This window comes from Hylobates moloch, unplaced genomic scaffold (genome assembly GCF_009828535.3).
Source record: "Hylobates moloch isolate HMO894 unplaced genomic scaffold, HMol_V3 SCAFFOLD_13, whole genome shotgun sequence".
Classification (NCBI taxonomy): domain Eukaryota; kingdom Metazoa; phylum Chordata; class Mammalia; order Primates; family Hylobatidae; genus Hylobates; species Hylobates moloch.
In genome coordinates this window covers 26043962-26062723 of record NW_026652288.1, presented here as the reverse complement: position 1 = coordinate 26062723, position 18762 = coordinate 26043962, and the positions used below count along the sequence as shown (strand labels likewise).

Below are 18762 nucleotides of genomic sequence, written 5' to 3'. Positions count from 1 at the left end.
AAATTAGACGAACTTAGAGGGAAAAGAAGGAGAAGACCACCTGAGGTCCTCAGTGTTCTCAGAAATTTTTAGCAGCTTACTCCATGTCAAGCTGGGAAGCACGGAAGGGGAGCCAAGGCTAAATGAATTAACGCAGAATTACTTGTAGCTCTGAGGTGTTGGAAATAGGCTGAGACAAACTAGCAAAAGATTTGCCACCAAGAGTAATTTTAGTTTTAAAAATCTTGAAATAACTATCTCAAGTACAGTGAGCACGTAGAAAGCCAGAGCTCTATACAGGCTGCCAAAGAGAAACGCTGCATCTTCTGTTTCTTCTCTATAGTACTTAATGTACTTTCTGAAACGAGTACTTAATTTTTAAATACTTATCTATGAAGCTCTATGTTTCAAGTAGAGAACAATGATAGAGACCATACATATGCAGACTTGCTTTTCATCTTGCACAAGTGAAGGCCCAGACTTCATAATATAGGAAACTTAACAGCTACAGAAAAATCAGAGTAGAATTTGTAATTAAAAAAAAAAAAAAAAAAAAAAGACCAAACCGAAGGAGATACAATCCAAGGATAGCATGGTCATAAAAAATATTTTCGTTCCTCACATTTCCAGTTTATTTATTAAGTAGGTACTTCAATTAAAACCACCAAGACAAAAAGTATCTTAAGAAAAGTTAAAAAGAGAAACAATAATGGGGAAAACTATAATCTATATCAAAGGATTAATATACCTAATATACGAAGAGCTTCTAAAAATAAAGGAAATGGCCAACAACCCTATAGAAAAAAAAATCTGCTTGAGAGATGTAAAATATGCAGAAAAAGACATACAAACGGCTCTTAAACACTAGAAAAGCTCATTCATAGTAAGAGAAAGGCAAATTAAAACTGTACAGACACATCATTTCTTACCTATCAGATTGGCAAAAAGTCAAACGTTTGACAATATACTATGTTGGTAAAACTGTAAATTAACAAGCACTTTCAAACACTGCTGGTAGGAACATAAAATCACACAACCCATATGGAGGGGAATATGGGAATTTTAAGCAAAACAGCACACATTTGTCTTCTACTAGCAATTCACTTCTAGGGACCTCTTCCTCAACACCCTGGCAAAAATATGAAAGGACTGATGTACAAGACTATTTGCTGCAGCAATTTGTACAACAGCAAAAACTGGAGCTAACCCAAATGTCTATTGATAGGGGGATGGTTGGACACACTATGGTACATCCACACAATGAAGTGCCAGGCAGCTGTAAGAGGACTGAGGAGGCTCCTTATAGACCGCTATGGAGTGATCGCTAGCATATACAATTAAGAGGGGGGAGGAAAAAAGGCACAGTATATAGTACAGTACATATAGAATGGAGTGCTACCATGTATCTATGAAAGTGGGTGATAAAATGAAACACAAATATTTACTTATAATAAGAAAGAAACAAGGAAAAGATAAGCCATAGAATTAAAAACTAAGAATGGTTACCTCTGAGGAAAGAAAGGATTGGGTAACAACAGAAGCTAGACTTCTTTGAATACACCTCGTTCTGTAAATTTGACTTTGTTATCACAAATATTTTACATAATTATAAAGGAAAAATGAATTTTAAAAGAAAAAGTAATTCTTAAAGTAAAACAAATAAACCTAGATGTATAAATCCACAACTGGTGGCATAACCACAGAGTGTTGACTTTAAAAGATAGTAAACTGATGGGACACACCTAGTGGGATAAGACATAAGGATGAATAAAACTGCAAAAAAACAAAATCTTAATTTTCAGTTTTCCTCTGCTGATTTAGGTACTGTATTCGGAGACTGTTGTGAGTAGTTCATGGAATAAAGCAAATGAGTATTCTGTGTCACTGAAAACCAAGGATTTTGTCATAGTTTAAAGGACATAAAAATATAAGATCAATGAGGTTAAGTAAAAATTCTGTACTACCAAATCTGCTTTGGAATTATCAGTATGTATCTATGAAGTATTTTATCATAAAACTAAAAACTTGATTTCCTTACCTATCCACTGAATGAATGAATTCCTAAGCCATGTTAATCAATGTCTGTTAATATTATTAGGTGAAGTTTAACCCTTAATAGTTTAAGGTAGCAGGTTAAAAAATATATATATATATATTTGCAGCAGATGGAACAGAAACAGACATACAAAACCTGAACCCGCTACATGCCTCCTAATGTGATGCAATAGGAAGACCAGTACCTAATAACTATTGTTCCCCAGCATGCCCCCGACCCCCAAAATTAAACCTGTATCAAAATAAGCTCACAGATCTAACTATTGTTTACAGGAAAAGTGAGGGGCAGAGGAACATGTTAACGCCATGAGACTGCAACCAGGAAAATGCAGAATCTAAGAATTCTATTGGCCAAATGACCTACTTTCTTCAATACATAAACTTCAAAGAAAAAATAGGGAAAAGCTACGTAGATTAAAAGAAATTTTTTTAAAACTTATTTATTTAGTTATTTATTTTAGAGACAGAGCTTCACTCTTCTCACCCAGGCTGGCAATGGCGCAATCCTGACTCACCGCAACCTCCACCTCCCAGGTTCAAGCAATTCTCCTGCCTCAGCCTCCCGAGTAGCTGGGATTACAGGCTTAAGCCACCACACCCGGCTAATTTTGTATTTTTAGTAGAGACCACATTGGCCAGGCTGGTCTCAAACTCCTGACCTCAGATGATCAGCTGCCTTGGCCTCCCTAAAGTGCTGGGATTGTAGGTGTGAGCCACCGCACCCAGCCAGATTAACAGAAATTTAAAAGGCATACCAACCAAAGGCAATGTATAGGTACTTGGCAGCTATAGAAACACATCAATTGTGGTTCTTTTACAGAAATCCTTATCATTTAGTGATACACAATGAAATATTTACGGATGAAAAGAAATGATATCTGGGATTTGCTTTAAAATAATCTAAAGGAAGGAAGGCGTCTGTTAATGATGGCATAAAAAGGGAGACAATTCTTCTCACAAATGATGATTAAAAACCAGACAAAAATATTTAAAACAACTACTTGAAGGTACTAGAAAATACTGAAGGACAGAGAGAAATTTGAGAAGCATTTACACTTGAAACACTGGGTAACAACTTTGAGTTCGTGGCTTGCCTACCCCCTGTCCCAGACCAGATGATGGAAAGCCACATTCTTCCTTACCAGCTTGTGGAAGCAGATAATAGATTCAGAGCAGCAGAGGAACTAGAAAGCAGGGTGGGGGATATTGTAGAAGAGAGAGATGCAGAAGGGTTGAGATTCTAAATCTGAGTATATGCTCTGCCCAAATTCCTGGGTGGATGCTAAACTAAGCAAGCAAATTGGAGACCCCACAGAACACAGTGAAAGAGAAGGCAGAAAACAGAGGAGATGCTGTGCTTGAGAGACAGAGGTGTTCTTGGTGATATGTGAGTCTGCTGTGTCTCTCACTAAGTGTGTTCCCAACCCACACTCACACTGGGCTGAAGAAGGCAGAGCCCTTACTGGCTTGAGGGTTGGGGGCAGAACACAATTGCTGGAAGAGGAGCCAAAGATTCAGATGGGGAAACCCCAGAAGCAAAAAAATCACAGAGAGGTGAGCACCAAAATCTCAGTATTGACTTTGCCCAAATCTTTGGCTGACCACTAAACTACACAGACACAAAAGAGACCCCCAAGAGACCTGGCTAAAAAAGCAGCAGCTAAAAGCTGAAAATAACCAAACAGAGACAAGAGCTACTATACAATGTGATGGGACAAATTTCTTCATCTGTGTCCAAACAAGTTAAATGCCCATCAGAACAAAAAACCAAAAATCCTCAGAGCAGAACAGATTATAGTCTCCACAAATGTAATCTATAATATCCGGTTTTCAACCAAAAAAAAAAAAATTGCTGGATATGCAAAGAAATAGAAAAAAAAGCAGTCAACAGAAAATGACTCTTAAGTGGGCCCAGATGTTGGACTCAGTAGACAGATTTTAAGCAGCAATTTTAAATATGTTCAAAGAACTAAAGGAAAATATGATGATAATAATGAACAGAAGAATCTCAACAGAGAAATGGAAAGTTTAAAAGCCAAATGGAAATTCTACAGCTGAAAAGTACAATAACTTTTTTTTTTCTGAGACAGGGTCTGACTCTGTTGCCCAGGCTGCAGTACAGTGGCACAATTACAGCTCACTGCAGCCTTGACTTCCTGGGCTCAAGTGATCCTCCTGCCTCGGCCTCCCAAGTAACTGGGACTACAGGCATGCACCACCATATTCGGCTTCATTTTTCTATTTTTTTGTAGAGATGTGATCGCACTATGTTACCCAGGCTGGTCTTGACTTCCTGGCCTCAAGCAATCCTCCCACCTCAGCCTCTCAAAGTGCTGGCACTACAGGTGTGAGCCACTGTACCCAGGGAAAAGTACAATAACTTAAATGAAAGATTTCCTAGATGGGCTCAACAGCACATTGGAGATGGCAGAAGAAAAAAGAAAAAACAATGAATTTAAAGATAGATGAATAAAAGTTATCCACTACAAAGAATAAAGAGATTAAGGAAAACTTAGTAAAGCCGCAGAAAATTACTTTTAGGACAGTATCAAGCAAACCTGTGTAACACACATGTAAATGGGGTCCCAGAAGAGAAGAGAGAGGGAAGAAAAAATATCTCAAGAAGTAAAACTGTGACTGAAAACTTCACACATTCAGTCAAAAATAGTTACAGATCCAACAGAGTCAACAGCTCAACAAATACCAAGAAAGACAAACACAAAGAAAACCACACCTAGGTACATCATAGTCAAACTTCTGAAAGCCAAAGATAAAAAGAGAACCTTGAAAGCAACAAGAGAAAAATAATACATTACAGAGTGACAATGATATATGAGCTGACTCAGAAACAACGGATGTCAAAAGACATTAAAATGATATATTCAAAATGCCAAAAGAAAAAATTCAGGCAAAATCAATACACTTTCACATAAGTAAAAAGAGAGAATAAACTGCTATCAGACCTGCACTATAAAAAAACCTAAAGGAAGTACTTCAAACTTCTGGGAAAGAACACCACACGGTAGGTCAAATATAAGGCAAATATGTCAGTAAGTAAATAAACTGTATATTATACCACAACCCGGGGGCTAAGCAGGGGGCTAAAGAGTACTGGTGCATTTCAAACAAGATTGGCACTGGTATTGAAAATAGTTGAGACTGGGTAATAGTACATAGGGGTTTATTATATAAAAGTAGAAACATTATAAAGAAAATTATGTGCCTATTAGAGTACACACACTTAACATTAAAAAATATGTCTCATATACTAGAGGATTCTGTCTTATCTAAATTTAACATTTAAATGTAACATGCAGGAAATCAAAAGGGTCACTACATAATTGGAGAAGAAAAATAGCCTTTTTGAGGTAAAGAAAAAAGTTTATACAGGTATCAAAAATGAACATTTGATAGATTTCAAGATAGCTCCTAAAATATGTACAGTCTAGAGCTACAGAAAAAAGCCCAAACCACTCCTTTTCTGAAAGCCAGTGCCTAATATGCCATCTTCTAAACAGTTTCTAAGCCTTACCTAATTCCCATTCCATTACCAAGGTTCACCAAATGGGAAAGGGTTATTTTTTATTTATTCTTTTATTTTTTTGAGACAGGGTCTCGCTCTGTCACCCAAGCTGGAGTGTATTGGCATATGCGATCATAGCTCACTGTAACCTCCAACTCCTGGGCTCTGGTGATCCTCTGACCTCAGCCTCTCAAGTAGCTAGCATTACAGGTGCACGCCACCACACCTGATTAACTAGTTTTTTTCTAGAGACAGGGTTTCACTATGTTGCCCAAGCTGGTCTCAAACCCCGGGCTCAAGAGATTCTCCCACTTCAGCCTCCCAAAGTGCTGGGATTATAGGCCTGAGCCACTGTGCCTGGCCTATTTTTTAGATAAGAGAACAGAACACAGGACATAGCCCACACATATACCTTTTTACTTCTACAAAGGTTCTCAGTGCCACTCCTGGGGCCCCTAAATAACCATCTGGATTTCTCTTTACCTCTTTCCATACCACTAATACCCTCTCCACTCAGTCAATCATCCTACAGATATCCCCTTTAGCTAAAATCAAAACAGAAAGATTACCACCATAAAAAATCGTTTTTTTTTTTTTTTTTTGAGACGGAGTCTCACTCTGTCACCCAGGCTGGAGTGCAGTGGCTCAATCTCAGCTCACTGCAAGCTCCGCCTCCCGGGTTCACGCCATTCTCCTGCCTCAGCCTCTCCGAGTAGCTGGGACTACAGGCGCCCGCCACCACGCCCGGCTAATTTTTTGTATTTTTAGTAGAGACGGGGTTTCACCGTGGTCTCAATCTCCTGACCTCGTGATCCGCCCGCCTCGGCCTCCCAAAGTGCTGGGATTACAAGCGTGAGCCACCGCACCCGGCCCATAAAAAATCTTTAGCAATCAGTGGGTTAAGAGGATATCTGAGAGGAATAGAAGCTTAATTTTTTGAGTGGATACATTATAAAATAATCTCTACATTTCATCTGTCCTGTATTTCATACAAACTAGTAATTTTCAACTTTGAGATAAATATAAAACCTATATCAAATGTGGGCCCTCCAGTACAGCCTAGGTTAATTTGAATAGTCACTTGATCAGGCTTATGTGATCTATTTTGGTATTTCCCTCTGATTAGAAATAGCTGATGCTGAACAAAAAAACCCCCAAAACAAAGAAACTTTATTTTTCTTAATGGTTAGGCTGAAATCCTACAAGGTTGTAGGGTTGTTCTGCTTCCTGGAGGTTTTGTGAGGCAAAGGGTGTTGTTGCTTGTTATAGTCAAATACCGGCTCTTTTGATAACAAAGTGATGGTTAAAACAGGCTTCAACATGGAGCTTCTTACCAATAATCATTGTAGTGAATAGGTCTCTATATAAGAAATTAAACAGGAAAGGTTCATACCAGGCCTCAACTCCCACAACCGCAGTCACTATGTAGACAAAAGAAATAGTCTGGAAGGAAAATGCAGACAAAAGCATACAGAAGCATTAACGCTAGAAAGATCAGGAGTCACCATGCTTTATGCAGCATTAAGTCAAGTCAAACAATTTTAGTAAAGGCAAGAAGTATGCTTATATTTGGTATGTGGCAAGTCTTCTTACCTTTAAAAATACAATCTTTTGGCCGGGCATGGGGGCTCATGCCTGTAATCCCAGCACTCTGGGAGGCCAAGGCGGGCAGATAGCCTAAGGTCAGGAGTTCCAGACCAGCCTGACCAACATGGAGAAACCCCATCTCTACTAAAAATACAAAATTAGCCAGGCCTGGTGGCGCATGCCTGTAATCCCAGCTACTCAGGAGGCTGAGGCGGAAGAATCGCCTGAACCCAGGAGGCAGAGGTTGCAGTGAGCTGAGATCATGCCATTGCGCTCCAGCCTGGGCAACAATAGCGAAATTCCGTCTCAAAAAAAAAAAAAAAAAAACTACAATCTTTTAGCCAACAATGCTATAAAATAACTTGAGACAATGCAAGCAACTGGCCAACATTTGGAGACTTTAACAGCAACTCATAAATTGGTTAAGTTGTAAGATGATCCAAATTTATCCACCCAACCACTTCCTTCAACAAACACTCCAACTTCTGATTTCTTTACTGGAGACTTAGGTGCAAATGGGCAAAATGGCAGAACAAAAAGCTGGGATTCAAAGGCAGGGAGAGTTAATAGCAAGGCCATTAAAGTAAGAGAAAAGAAATCTCTCTACACACTGAAAAAGTGGCAATGAACACAAAAAGCCAACCATTCAATCATATGTGCATATCTTTCTTTATAAAATCAAGAGTTTAAATGAACATGCAATAACATTAAGAAATGGTTAAATTTTTGGTGTAATATTGGCATTGTGATTTTTTTTTAAAGGAAGCTATTATCATTTAGAGATATATAGCAAAGTATTTATCATATAATATCAGAAATTTCCTTTAAAATAATTGAGAAGGGCCGAGCACAGTGGCTCATGCCTGTAATCCTAACACTTTGGGAGGCCAAGGCAGGAAGATCACTTGAGGTCAGGAGTTGGAGACCAGCCTGGCCAACACAGTGAAACCTTGTCTCTACTAAAAATATAAAAATTAGCTGGGCATGATAGTGGGCGCCTATAATCTCAGCTACTCGGGAGGCTGAGGCAGGAGAATCGCTTGAACCCGGGAGGCAGGGGCTGCAGTGGGCCCAGATTGCGCCACTGCACTCCAACCTGGGTGACAGAGTGAGACTCCATCTCAAGAACAAAAACAACACAAAACAAAACAGAAACAAATAAAATAATTGAGAAAGGGCTCAGGGAGGTTATACATGAAACGAGGATGACCACGTGTGCTAATTGCTGAAGCTAAGCAATGGGTACATTAGGGTGTATTCTCTCTACTTTTTCTTATTCTCTCTACTTTACTATTCACTATACTATTCTATTTTTGAAATTTTCCATTAAAAAATGAAAAAATTTTAAGTACATATCAATTCTAATCAAAAAAGCCTAAGAGTAATAAATAAGCAATGACAAAAGCTTTCCAAAGGTATCATGGTAATGTTGAAAATTTAAGGTAGAACACATACTTACCACCTGGCTAATGTCATATCCCCATGGCAGGAAAAGAATCCCTGTGTTATACTTTTCCCAGTGGGACAGGATGAAAGAAAACAAAACTACCCATAGCAGGAGATAAAGAACAAAAACACTGACACCAGTTGATCCTCTTCCAAAGATGGAATAAACAGTTACAACAAAGTAAACACATGACCAACTATCCAGGCCATGATCAAAAAGCTCCCCTAAGGGAGTGCTAGAATTGGTTCTGCGAGCTTGCTTTCCATCCACACCATCTGCAACAAAAACAAACCACAGGAAAAGTTCAACATATGCACCAGGATGGAGAAAGTCTTCTTTAGTAAACTGGAGGAAAAAAAAAACAAAACAAATTGGCTTATCACAGGAATGTTAAGTATAGCTATCAGCCGGTACTATAAAAATCTATTTAATTCTACACTTCAAAGAGTTCAGGGCACAGTGGCTCACACCTGTAATCCCCACACTTTGGGAGGCCAAGGCAGGAGGATCACTTGAGCCTACAAATTTGAGACCAGCCTGGGCAACATAGCGAAAACTCTTTATCTTTACAAAAAACTTAAAAATTAGCCAGGCATGGTGGTGCGCACCTGTAGTTCCTGCTACTCAGGAGGCTGAGGTGGGAGGATTGTCTGAGCCCAGGAGTTTGAGGCTGCTGTGAGCTATGATCATGCCACTGCATTCCAGTCTGGGCAACAGAGCGAGACTCTGCCTCTAAAAAAATTTTAAACAAAAAACAAAGATTTCAGAAATAAAATATATAATTTTTCAAAGTTTAATCTAAAAATCAAAATGTCATATTACACTGAATGGGGTCAATTTTAGATCTGAGAAAGTAGCATTTTAGTTGGACTGTGAATACCTCCAAATCTACGTAACAATTGGGTTGTTTCACTAGCTACAAATTCTCAAGCTTCCAGCGAACATGCCATAGTAAACATGCCCCTCCTTGCTCTAGGATCCAAAAGTACTTCAGTCACAACATCTATTTTATCCTGTTTGAAATCATAATCACTTCTTTATAGATCTACTGCCTCCATAATTTTAAATGCTTTCAGAAAATGCACGCAGTGGATATTCAGCAAATATAATAATGAATTTACTGAAACTAACGCACTATTCTTGGTGCTATAAGGATTGGAAGGATCTTAGAATAAACTGTGCCCTCAGAGTATTTACAATTGAGAAAGGAACAGGCCGGGTGTGGTGGCTCAAGCCTATGATCCCAGCACTTTCGGAGGCCAAGGCAGGAGGATCCCCTGAGGTTAGGAGTCCAAGACCAGCCTGGCCAACATGGCCAAACCCTGTCTCTACTAAAAATACAAAAACTTAGCCGGGGATGGTGCACACCTGTAATCCCAGCTACTTGGGAGGCTGAGGCAGGAGAATCGCTTGAACCCAGGAGGCGGAGGTTGCAGTGAGCTGAGATCACACCATTGCACTCCAGCCTGGGCAACAAGAGCGAAACTCTGTCTCAAAAAAAAAAAAAAAGAGAAAGGAACAAAACATGATAATAAAGGTATGGTATATCACAAACCATAAGAGTATAGATAAGGGAAAGGTTCTCTTTAGGCTAAGATAATCTAGAATGGCTTTTCAGGCAGGTGAAATCTGAGTAGAGGACATAAAGAATGAGTTGGATTTCAGCTGATAAAAGATAAAGAAGCATGACATTTCAAGAGGAGGGTATGCTATCAGCAAAACACACCAGGGTGGAAAAGCACAATGCATGTTCAGAAAATGCCAAGAACTTTAGTTTGACTAGAGACTAGCATGTGAAGAGTGAAGTATATAAAAAGGTCAAAAAGGAGGTTTGAGCCAGTTTTTAAAAGTTGTAGGGAATATAGAGAGTTACTAAAGGTATCTGAGTAGAGAAATGACAAGAATGAAAGCAATGCTTCAGGAAGAGGCACCTGATGGTGTGAATGACAGGCTGGAGAGAGGGACACTAATCAGTAGGCCTCAACTGAGATGAAATGCAGTAGGAATGAGAAGCTGGTGGTAGGTGAGATCGAGGAAATAAAAATGATAAAATGCAGCAAAAGATGAGGCATAAGGCCTAAGGACAAGAGAATCTCCAGTTTCTATTCTGGGTAACGAAGATAGTGGTAGTGTTAATAGAAAAAAGGAAGTCAGAAGAAGCAGCAAGGCTGACAGACAAGATGCAGAGAACAATTTTAGATACTGAAATTGAAATGTTAGTGAGATCCACATGGTAATGTCAAGGAACACAATCCAAGGGTACTTATTAGGAACTCAGAACACAGACGGGGGCTAGACATAAACATGGGAATCTTAACTAAGATTGTAGAGTGAGAATCACCATTACTAAGGGAATGAGGAGAAAGCCAGAGTTTAGGATAAAGCACAGTGGAACACCTTCATTTTACAGGCAGAAACAGAAGAGCCTGTTAGAGACAGCCTGTCTCACTGAATTATACAATTTTCCCCCCAAAAGAAACAGTTTTGTTAACTAAGTGCATTAGAATTAGGCTAATTGTAAAAATTCAGATTAAGGAATTAAAAACTCCTATAATTACTGTTAATCTTGCTCACCAAAGTATATTCCCCAGTGCCTAGATCAGTCTGTGGCATAATATATTGTTGAAGACTATATGAAAAGATGAATCCCAAACTCCCTATCTAAATACTACAGATTTCTATTATACAGGGTTGGGAAAGTTTTTGCCCTGAAGTAGCTAAAATATTCCCGGAAAGTCTTTTCTCATTATTTACTGGCTTAACAATTTCCCATTTTCAGTGTAACTCCTATGCAGTTATTTCAATAATGAATTCATAAACTATGTATTAATTAGGTTTTATACATTTTCTCACTACACCCATTTCATCTCCACAAGTCTGAGGTCCAGATATGCTTCAGAATTTTTTTTTTCTTAAAAAGGTAATTCAGGGCATATATCATATATTATCAGAGACTCCCCAGTAGGACATAGAGCAGCATCCTGTGATCAAACATCTTAGTATTTCTGCAGCAAAATGTCATGAATAGTCACACTAGGTAGAATAAAGATTATAAACCGCTTCATGTTCGTTCAAGACTGATTTGCAACAAACAGTTCATGTCAGGCCAGGGTTTTTGCCAGAAAACTGTGGGCCTAGAACAAGTAGATGGTACATCAAAGGATCTTACGGTGTGTTGTCAAAAGTCAGAGCTCACGGCCACTCTCAACTTTTCCCTATTCCTCTCAGCAGTCCTTGGCAACCAAATCCTTCAGCAGCACTTAAAGACCTGCTCATATTTAATAACAAATGTGCAAAAACCTCTACCTAAATATGTAGCTTTTAACTAAGCTTTCCCCTAATTCTTCTAGACGTCACTGATTTCTTCCTTCTCCAAACTCTTGCAGCTCTGGTCAGCATGACATCTACCATATCAGCAAATAATCGTGTAGCAGGTTATGCTGGTTTTACGAGAACAAGTCATTTTTATCTTAAGAGATCTAAGCAACTTGAAGTCAGGGTCTGCTATTTTACATGTATTTAAAAACTATGTACTGAGTGAATGATACTAGGGATACAGTAGTGAACAACGCAGTACTCACTTTCACAAAACTTTTAACGTTTTAGTTAGAAAAGAGAGATAACAAACAAGCAGGCAAGTAAATAGATAACATGTTACATGGTTTTAAATGCTATGGAGAAAAATAAAGCAGGGAAAGAGGAGAGAAGAATGCAGGACAAGCCATGAGGATAATCCTAATGAAAAGCATTCTTGGCAGGACAGACAGTATGGTCTAGCACAGTAGGCCTCCCAGTCCACTCCCTGACCACGCCCTGTACCAAAAAAGAGTCGATCACTTCCTTATTTGTTCTCCCACTGTGTTCTATCATACTATCTATTTTTTAATTACTACATATGACAGTATTGCCTCCCAAACTTAAGCAAAAATGATGTCTTATTCCAGAGGTTGGTAAATATTTTTTTTTTTTTTTTTTGAGACGGAGTCTCGCTCTATCGCCCAGGCTGGAGTGCAGTGGCGCAATCTCGGCTCACTGCAAGCTCCGCCTCCCGGGTTCACGCCATTCTCCTGCCTCAGCCTCTCCGAGTAGCTGGGACTACAGGCGCCCGCCACCACGCCCGGCTAATTTTTTTTGTATTTTTAGTAGAGACGGGGTTTCACCGTGGTCTCGATCTCCCGACCTCGTGATCCGCCCGCCTCGGCCTCCCAAAGTGCTGGGATTACAAGCGTGAGCCACCGCGCCCGGCCAGGTAAATATTTTTTAAAGGCCGCATGATAAATATTTTAGGTTTTGCAGGCCATACAGTCTTTGTTGCAACTATTCAACTGTGTCTTTATCGCAGGAAAGCAGCCACAGACAATCTATAAAAGAATGAGCATAGATGCATGCCAGTAAAACTTCACTAACAAAAATAGGCTACACACCAAATTTGGCCCACAAGTGGTAGTTTACCAACTCTTATCTTATTCTGTGAATCCCTTGCAATGAATGACAAAATTTTTTATAGAGAAACTCAAAAACATATTTATCAATTTGAACAGGATACTAATAAACTCTAGTTAAAAATGAATTAAGCACAGGAGAAAATGTTATTTTAATAAGTGGCTATCCTTGCTGATTCACCAGTCACTGACTATAGTATTTACCAATTCCTTACCTAGAGTGTAGGCTACGAAGTTGAGGATGCCCACTACAATCCAAACCCAGTCAGGCACATGCTTGTGACCTGGTGCTGAAAAGGAAAGCAACTAAGATTTTAATGCAGTTTAAGTTCTTACCATAACATATACTGACAGTGAGAAGTGTTGCTATTTGTTCATTAGAAGTTAAAGTACTTTACAATATATTTTGAATCCAGAATTAGGTAAATAATATCAGGAAACTGATAAAACCAAAAGAGCAACTTCCTAGCCCCTCACAAACAGTAAGCATTTATTTTGAGCTTTTATCATAACTCAAGACTGAGTGTTCACCATTACTTGAAAATAAATAATTTTCATATGCCTACAATGAAAAATAATGTATTTTTGGAATTTAAAAACTAATTGCATTTAATCTAATTCTTGTTGTTTATGATTGTATTACAAACTTGTATTGAGCCTTCACCTTATCCTTTCCTATACTATTAATTAGCTAAACAAAAGACCTTTTGATTTGGGTATAGATAGATCACCTCAACTGAATGATTTGGGCATCAGAATCATTCTGAAATATCTAGAGCTCACTTTTTCCCCTAAGACAAAACAACTGAGAATCAGAAAGTCTGGGTTCTAGTCCTGGCTTTGTAATCAATCAGCAGTGTAACCTTGAATGTATCATTTAATCTCTCCCATCTTGTATTTTCCAAATATTTTGGGAACAGATGGTTTATCTGGTCCTTGAACTTATATGATTTGGGGAGATATATATAACATTTACATATGTTTGATGCTCTTAATAACTAAGTAAGTAATCTTATTTAGAGTTGTCAAAGAAAATAATATTTCTGGTTACAAAGATACATTCTTTAGGGTGTCCTGAGGATTAAAATACAAAAAATAAAAACAAAAAATAAAAAAATTTTTTAAAACCCACAATACCCAAACAATGCTTAACAAAATTTAATCTTACTCTTTACTCATGTGTACTTTATGATCTTCTCATGCTTCAGAGTTGGCATTTCCAACTTCAATTACCATTTTATTACATGTACAGAAGCTATGACTAAAAGTTTCAGTGAAGTTCAGCATATGTATACGTTCAAAATTCAGAATTTCTATAGTATCAAAAGCCTTGGCCAGGTGCAGTGGCTCACACCTGTAATCCCAGCACTTTGGGAGGCCAAGGCAGGTGGATCATTTGAGCTCAGGAGGTCGAGACCAGCCTGGCCAACATGGTGAAACCCTGCTCTACTAAAAATATAAAAATTAGCTGGGCATGGTAGTGCATGCCTGTAGTCCCAGCTACTCAGGAGGCTGGGGCAGGAGAATTGCTTGAACCTGGGAGGCAGAAGTTTCAGTGAGCCAAGATGGCGTCATTGTACTCCAGCCTGGGTGACAGAGTGAGACTCCGTCTCAAAAAAAAAAAAAAAAAAAAAAAGTCTTAAGTGTTTGAAACTCCAAATTTTTCTACTAAAACAATGTTGTCAGTGGTACTCAGTTTCTCCAGGTCAGTCCAGAAAAGTCTGCTGAACTCATACACAGATGAATTATAACACTAACACTCCTGACGACATCATATCTAAGTATTACTGTTGGAAAATTCTCTTAGAATGCAAAAAATGCCCATCTATCTCCAACTTTCTATTCCTCTCAATGCAATCAACTGACTGAACAATAAAAACAAAACTCTCTCCAACTATTCCCTCCTCATTCCAATTCTTTGGCCTGGGCAGAAGCTGGGTGTGAAACAGAGTGAAGATAAAACGGGTGAGAGAGAAGATGTTGGAGCAGAGGGCAGGAGCAAGCTGACCACTGGCTCCAAAAGTGCCTCCTTCCTCTCTTCCCTAATAAGGGTCCAGACTTAGCAATAAATACTTAAGGTCTAAGAATCATTTTCAGAGGAAACTAGGAGTCATTCAAGTCAAGTAGGGATGCAGGGAAGAAGAAAAGACAATCACATTTCCTTCAGAAGAAAGGGGATTTTTCTTTCATGACTAGAAAAGGAGAAGGGATGTTCCTAGAGCTGACAGGTAAACTGAGCCCTGTTTGTATTTATTTTTAGGCAAAGTTTTGAGTTTTAATTTTCCATCTTCATGTAAACCTAATTATTCTTTATCTGCCAAAACCTCATTGCTTTTTAGACAACATATCTAATATCTAATATAATGGCAAAGTGATGCCATTATAATATTCAAAATTTTTTGGAAATATGAACATTTTAACAAAACCAGAAAATAAGCAACCACATTTCATTTTTCTCTGAACATTTTAAATTTTATAATAAAGTAATATTCTTACCTGAGGCATAAAAGTCAGGATCAAAGTATGCCATTAGTAGAAAATTGAATACAACCAGCAGAAAGCCAGAAAAAGTTATCAGATTGGGCGCCAGCCAAGTAGGAAATACCTATTTTTGCAAAATAATTATAAAATAATTAAAGTAGAGGAATCTCTGTCCAATATATACTACAACATGCAAATTGAAGTCATAATAAAAGCTATAAATTTGAAAGATCATATGGAGAAGTTATAGACATTAACACATAAATGATAATCTCCATTAGCATTCTTTCTTCCATCCTCTTTTTTTAACTAACTCTGTAATCAGCAAACTTCTATAATCATAACATTAAGTCTATTTTAGAAAAATTTTAAAAGGGATTTTACAAAAATGACAAATCCCAGGGTATAAACTTCAACAGTAAGATAAATCAAAAGGTATGTGACTAAGGAACGGGAGGATGGGAAGGGTAGTTTCTCTAGAAATCTTATGAAACTGAGAGTTGCATTTATAATACTCCAAAAAATAGGTTAAAATCTTTAAAACTTACTAAAACAAAAAGTACACGCATATTAATTATCTTACCTTTACTATAGTGTTCCAAAATGGATGCATGACATACAGAGAAAGTGGATTGGTATCCACAGCACTGTACTGTTAAGAAATGAAAGAAAATATTCAGAGTAAATCTTTGCCTACTAGTAAACAGAATAACATTTCTCAAATGAAAATAATAGTAAAGCCAGGTGCAGCGGCGCATGCATATAACGCAGCTACTCAAAAGGCTGAGGCCTGAGGATCACTTGAGCCCAGGAATTTGAGACCAGCCTGGGCAACATAGTGAGATACCATCTCAAAAAAAAAGGGGGGGGGAAGAAAGTAATAGTACAAAAATAATACAGGCTAGGCATGGTGGCTCACACCTATAATCCTAGCACTTTGGGAGGGCCAAGGCAGGCAGATTACTTGAGATCAGGAGTTCAAGATCAGCCTGGCCAATGTGGTGAAACCCCGTCTCTACTAAAAATATAAAAATTTGCTGGGCCGTGGTGGCACAAGCCTGTAATCCCAGCTACTCGGGAGGCTGAGGCAAAGGTTGCAGTGAGCCAAGGCTGTGCCACTGCACTCCAGCCTAGGCGACAAAGCAAGACTGAGTCTCAATAATAATAATAATAATAATAATACAAAAATAACCTGGAGAATACATCTATTTTTATGATGTCCTAATCTGAGTAGCAAAACTGGAATAGCAACATAAATGAGGCAAAGACTATCAAGCAGTCAGATATTATCACAGGGGAAGTCTAAAGATCAACCCCAAATCACAGAGTTAATCATACAGTAGTTGTTTCAATGGCACATACTTAACCAGAGTCCGAATCACCAGGATAATCACTGACTCATCCTTCACTCTCAATCAGCTTTTATATTACGGTGTTTCAGTAGAGAAATTTATATTGCTTACATGTCCTCACTTACTATGCAGGATCAGTAAAATGCACACTGTATGCATTCACACACTAACCACACACCTTCTCAACCTCCTTCATCCCTCTCAACTTAGAGGAATCTGTGTTTCCTTTTGATACCATTACAATACACTTACTAGCTGTGAGACCTTGGGCAAGTTACTTTATCTCTCTGCCTTAGTTTCTTCACCTGTAAAATGAAGATGATAGTCCTTACCTCAAGGGATTGTCATAAGGATTAGATATGTGAAGTGCTTAGAACTGACCTACAGTAAGTACTATGTAAGTATTAGCTATTATAATTACATATGTTTTAAGTACCAAAGGAATGACAGATCCCTGTATAGCAGGATACTGAATTGCATAAACATGCAAAGGAAGACAAAATAGGTTACGGTTGTATGGTAAGGGAACTTATTCCCCAGTTACTGAGCTATTTAATAAGAATGTAAAGGAAATTTTAAAAGACATACATAAACACGTAAAACTTTAAGGGTCATATTGATAACTTATTCACTCCACACACACACACTGCTAGGTATGGGGAAGAAGGGATACAAAACTGGTAACAGACAAGTCTTGAACTAGGTAATATTAGCCTAGTTCAAACCCTCCTTGAGGGTTCACAGTATTACCTGGGCGAATATTACCTAATTCATCCATCTGAAATTTACATATTATACTAGTCACACACTTGAAAAAGTTTTGCTTTTTTTTTTGAGACGGAGTCGCTCTGTCACCCAGGCAGGAGTGCAGTGGCACGATCTCAGCTCACTGCAACCTCCGCCTCCTGAGTTCAACCAATTCTCCTGCCTCAGCCTCCCGAGTAGCTGGGATTACAGGCGCGCAGCACCTGGCTAGTTTTTGTATTTTTGGTAGAGACGGGGTTTCACCATGTTGGCCAGGCTGGTTTTGAACTCCTGATCTCAGGTGATCCACCTGCCTCGGCCTCCCAAAGTGCTGGAATTACGGGCGTGAGCCACCGGGCCCGGCCACCTTTGCTTATATTTTCTATGTATGTTCAGTATGTATACAAAATAAGCAGTAATCATTTGAGTATCTGATTTTTAAAATCATAATTAAAGATCAAAATTTCTTTCTGAATAAGTTTTATGAATATGCAAGAAATACATTCAAGACTTAAAAGTGTGATGGAACAAAGAAGTAAATAAATAGAAATGTTTAGAATATAGAAATATATATAGAAATAAATAGTAAATAAATAGAAAATGTTTAAAATACATTTGACTCTTTTAGCAGAGTCAACCAGTAAGCCAAATGTTTATTCAACAGACTCCATGTCTGAGGTTCTTCCATTTCTCCAACCCATCCTGACTAAAATGAAATAAATCGGACAAACGATCTGACACAGTAGTAAGAAATGATGATGGGCTGGCCAGGCGCGTGACTCACGCCTATAATTCCAGCACTTTGGGAGGCTGAGGCGGGCGGATCATTTGAGGTCATGAGTTCAAGACCAGCCTGGCTGACACGGTGAAACTCCGTCTCTACTAAAAATACAAAAACAAATTAGTCAGGTGTGGTGGCACACGCCTGTAATCCCAGCTACTTGGGAGGCTGAGGCAGGAGAATCTCTTGAACCCGGGGGGCAGAGGCTGCAGTGAGCCAAGATTGCACCACTGCACTCCAGCCTAGACTACAGAGCGAGACTCCATCTCAAAAAAAAAAAAAAAAAAAAAAGAAATGATGATGGACAATGTGGTTTGCTTCTAATGTTCTAATGGCCAGAGGTAGAAGCTCTAAAGCTGCATCCAGCCTCT

General features: G+C 38.6%; 1 protein-coding gene across 2 annotated transcripts in view; it reads right to left on the bottom strand.

The window, feature by feature from the left end:
* The window catches only part of SELENOI (selenoprotein I), a 47460-nt gene that overhangs the window by 13879 nt on the left and 14819 nt on the right, over positions 1-18762 (bottom strand). Inside the window, exons 2-6 of one of the 2 annotated variants that reach the window (XM_032172462.2) lie at positions 16098-16166; positions 15530-15638; positions 13249-13323; positions 8604-8866; positions 6892-7000 (exon numbers count right to left, since the gene is read on the bottom strand). In XM_032172462.2, the coding sequence (XP_032028353.1) occupies positions 6892-7000; positions 8604-8866; positions 13249-13323; positions 15530-15638; positions 16098-16166 (625 nt within the window). The remainder of the gene's footprint in view (positions 1-6891; positions 7001-8603; positions 8867-13248; positions 13324-15529; positions 15639-16097; positions 16167-18762) is intronic. The other variant, XM_058426416.1, reaches the window with a different exon arrangement.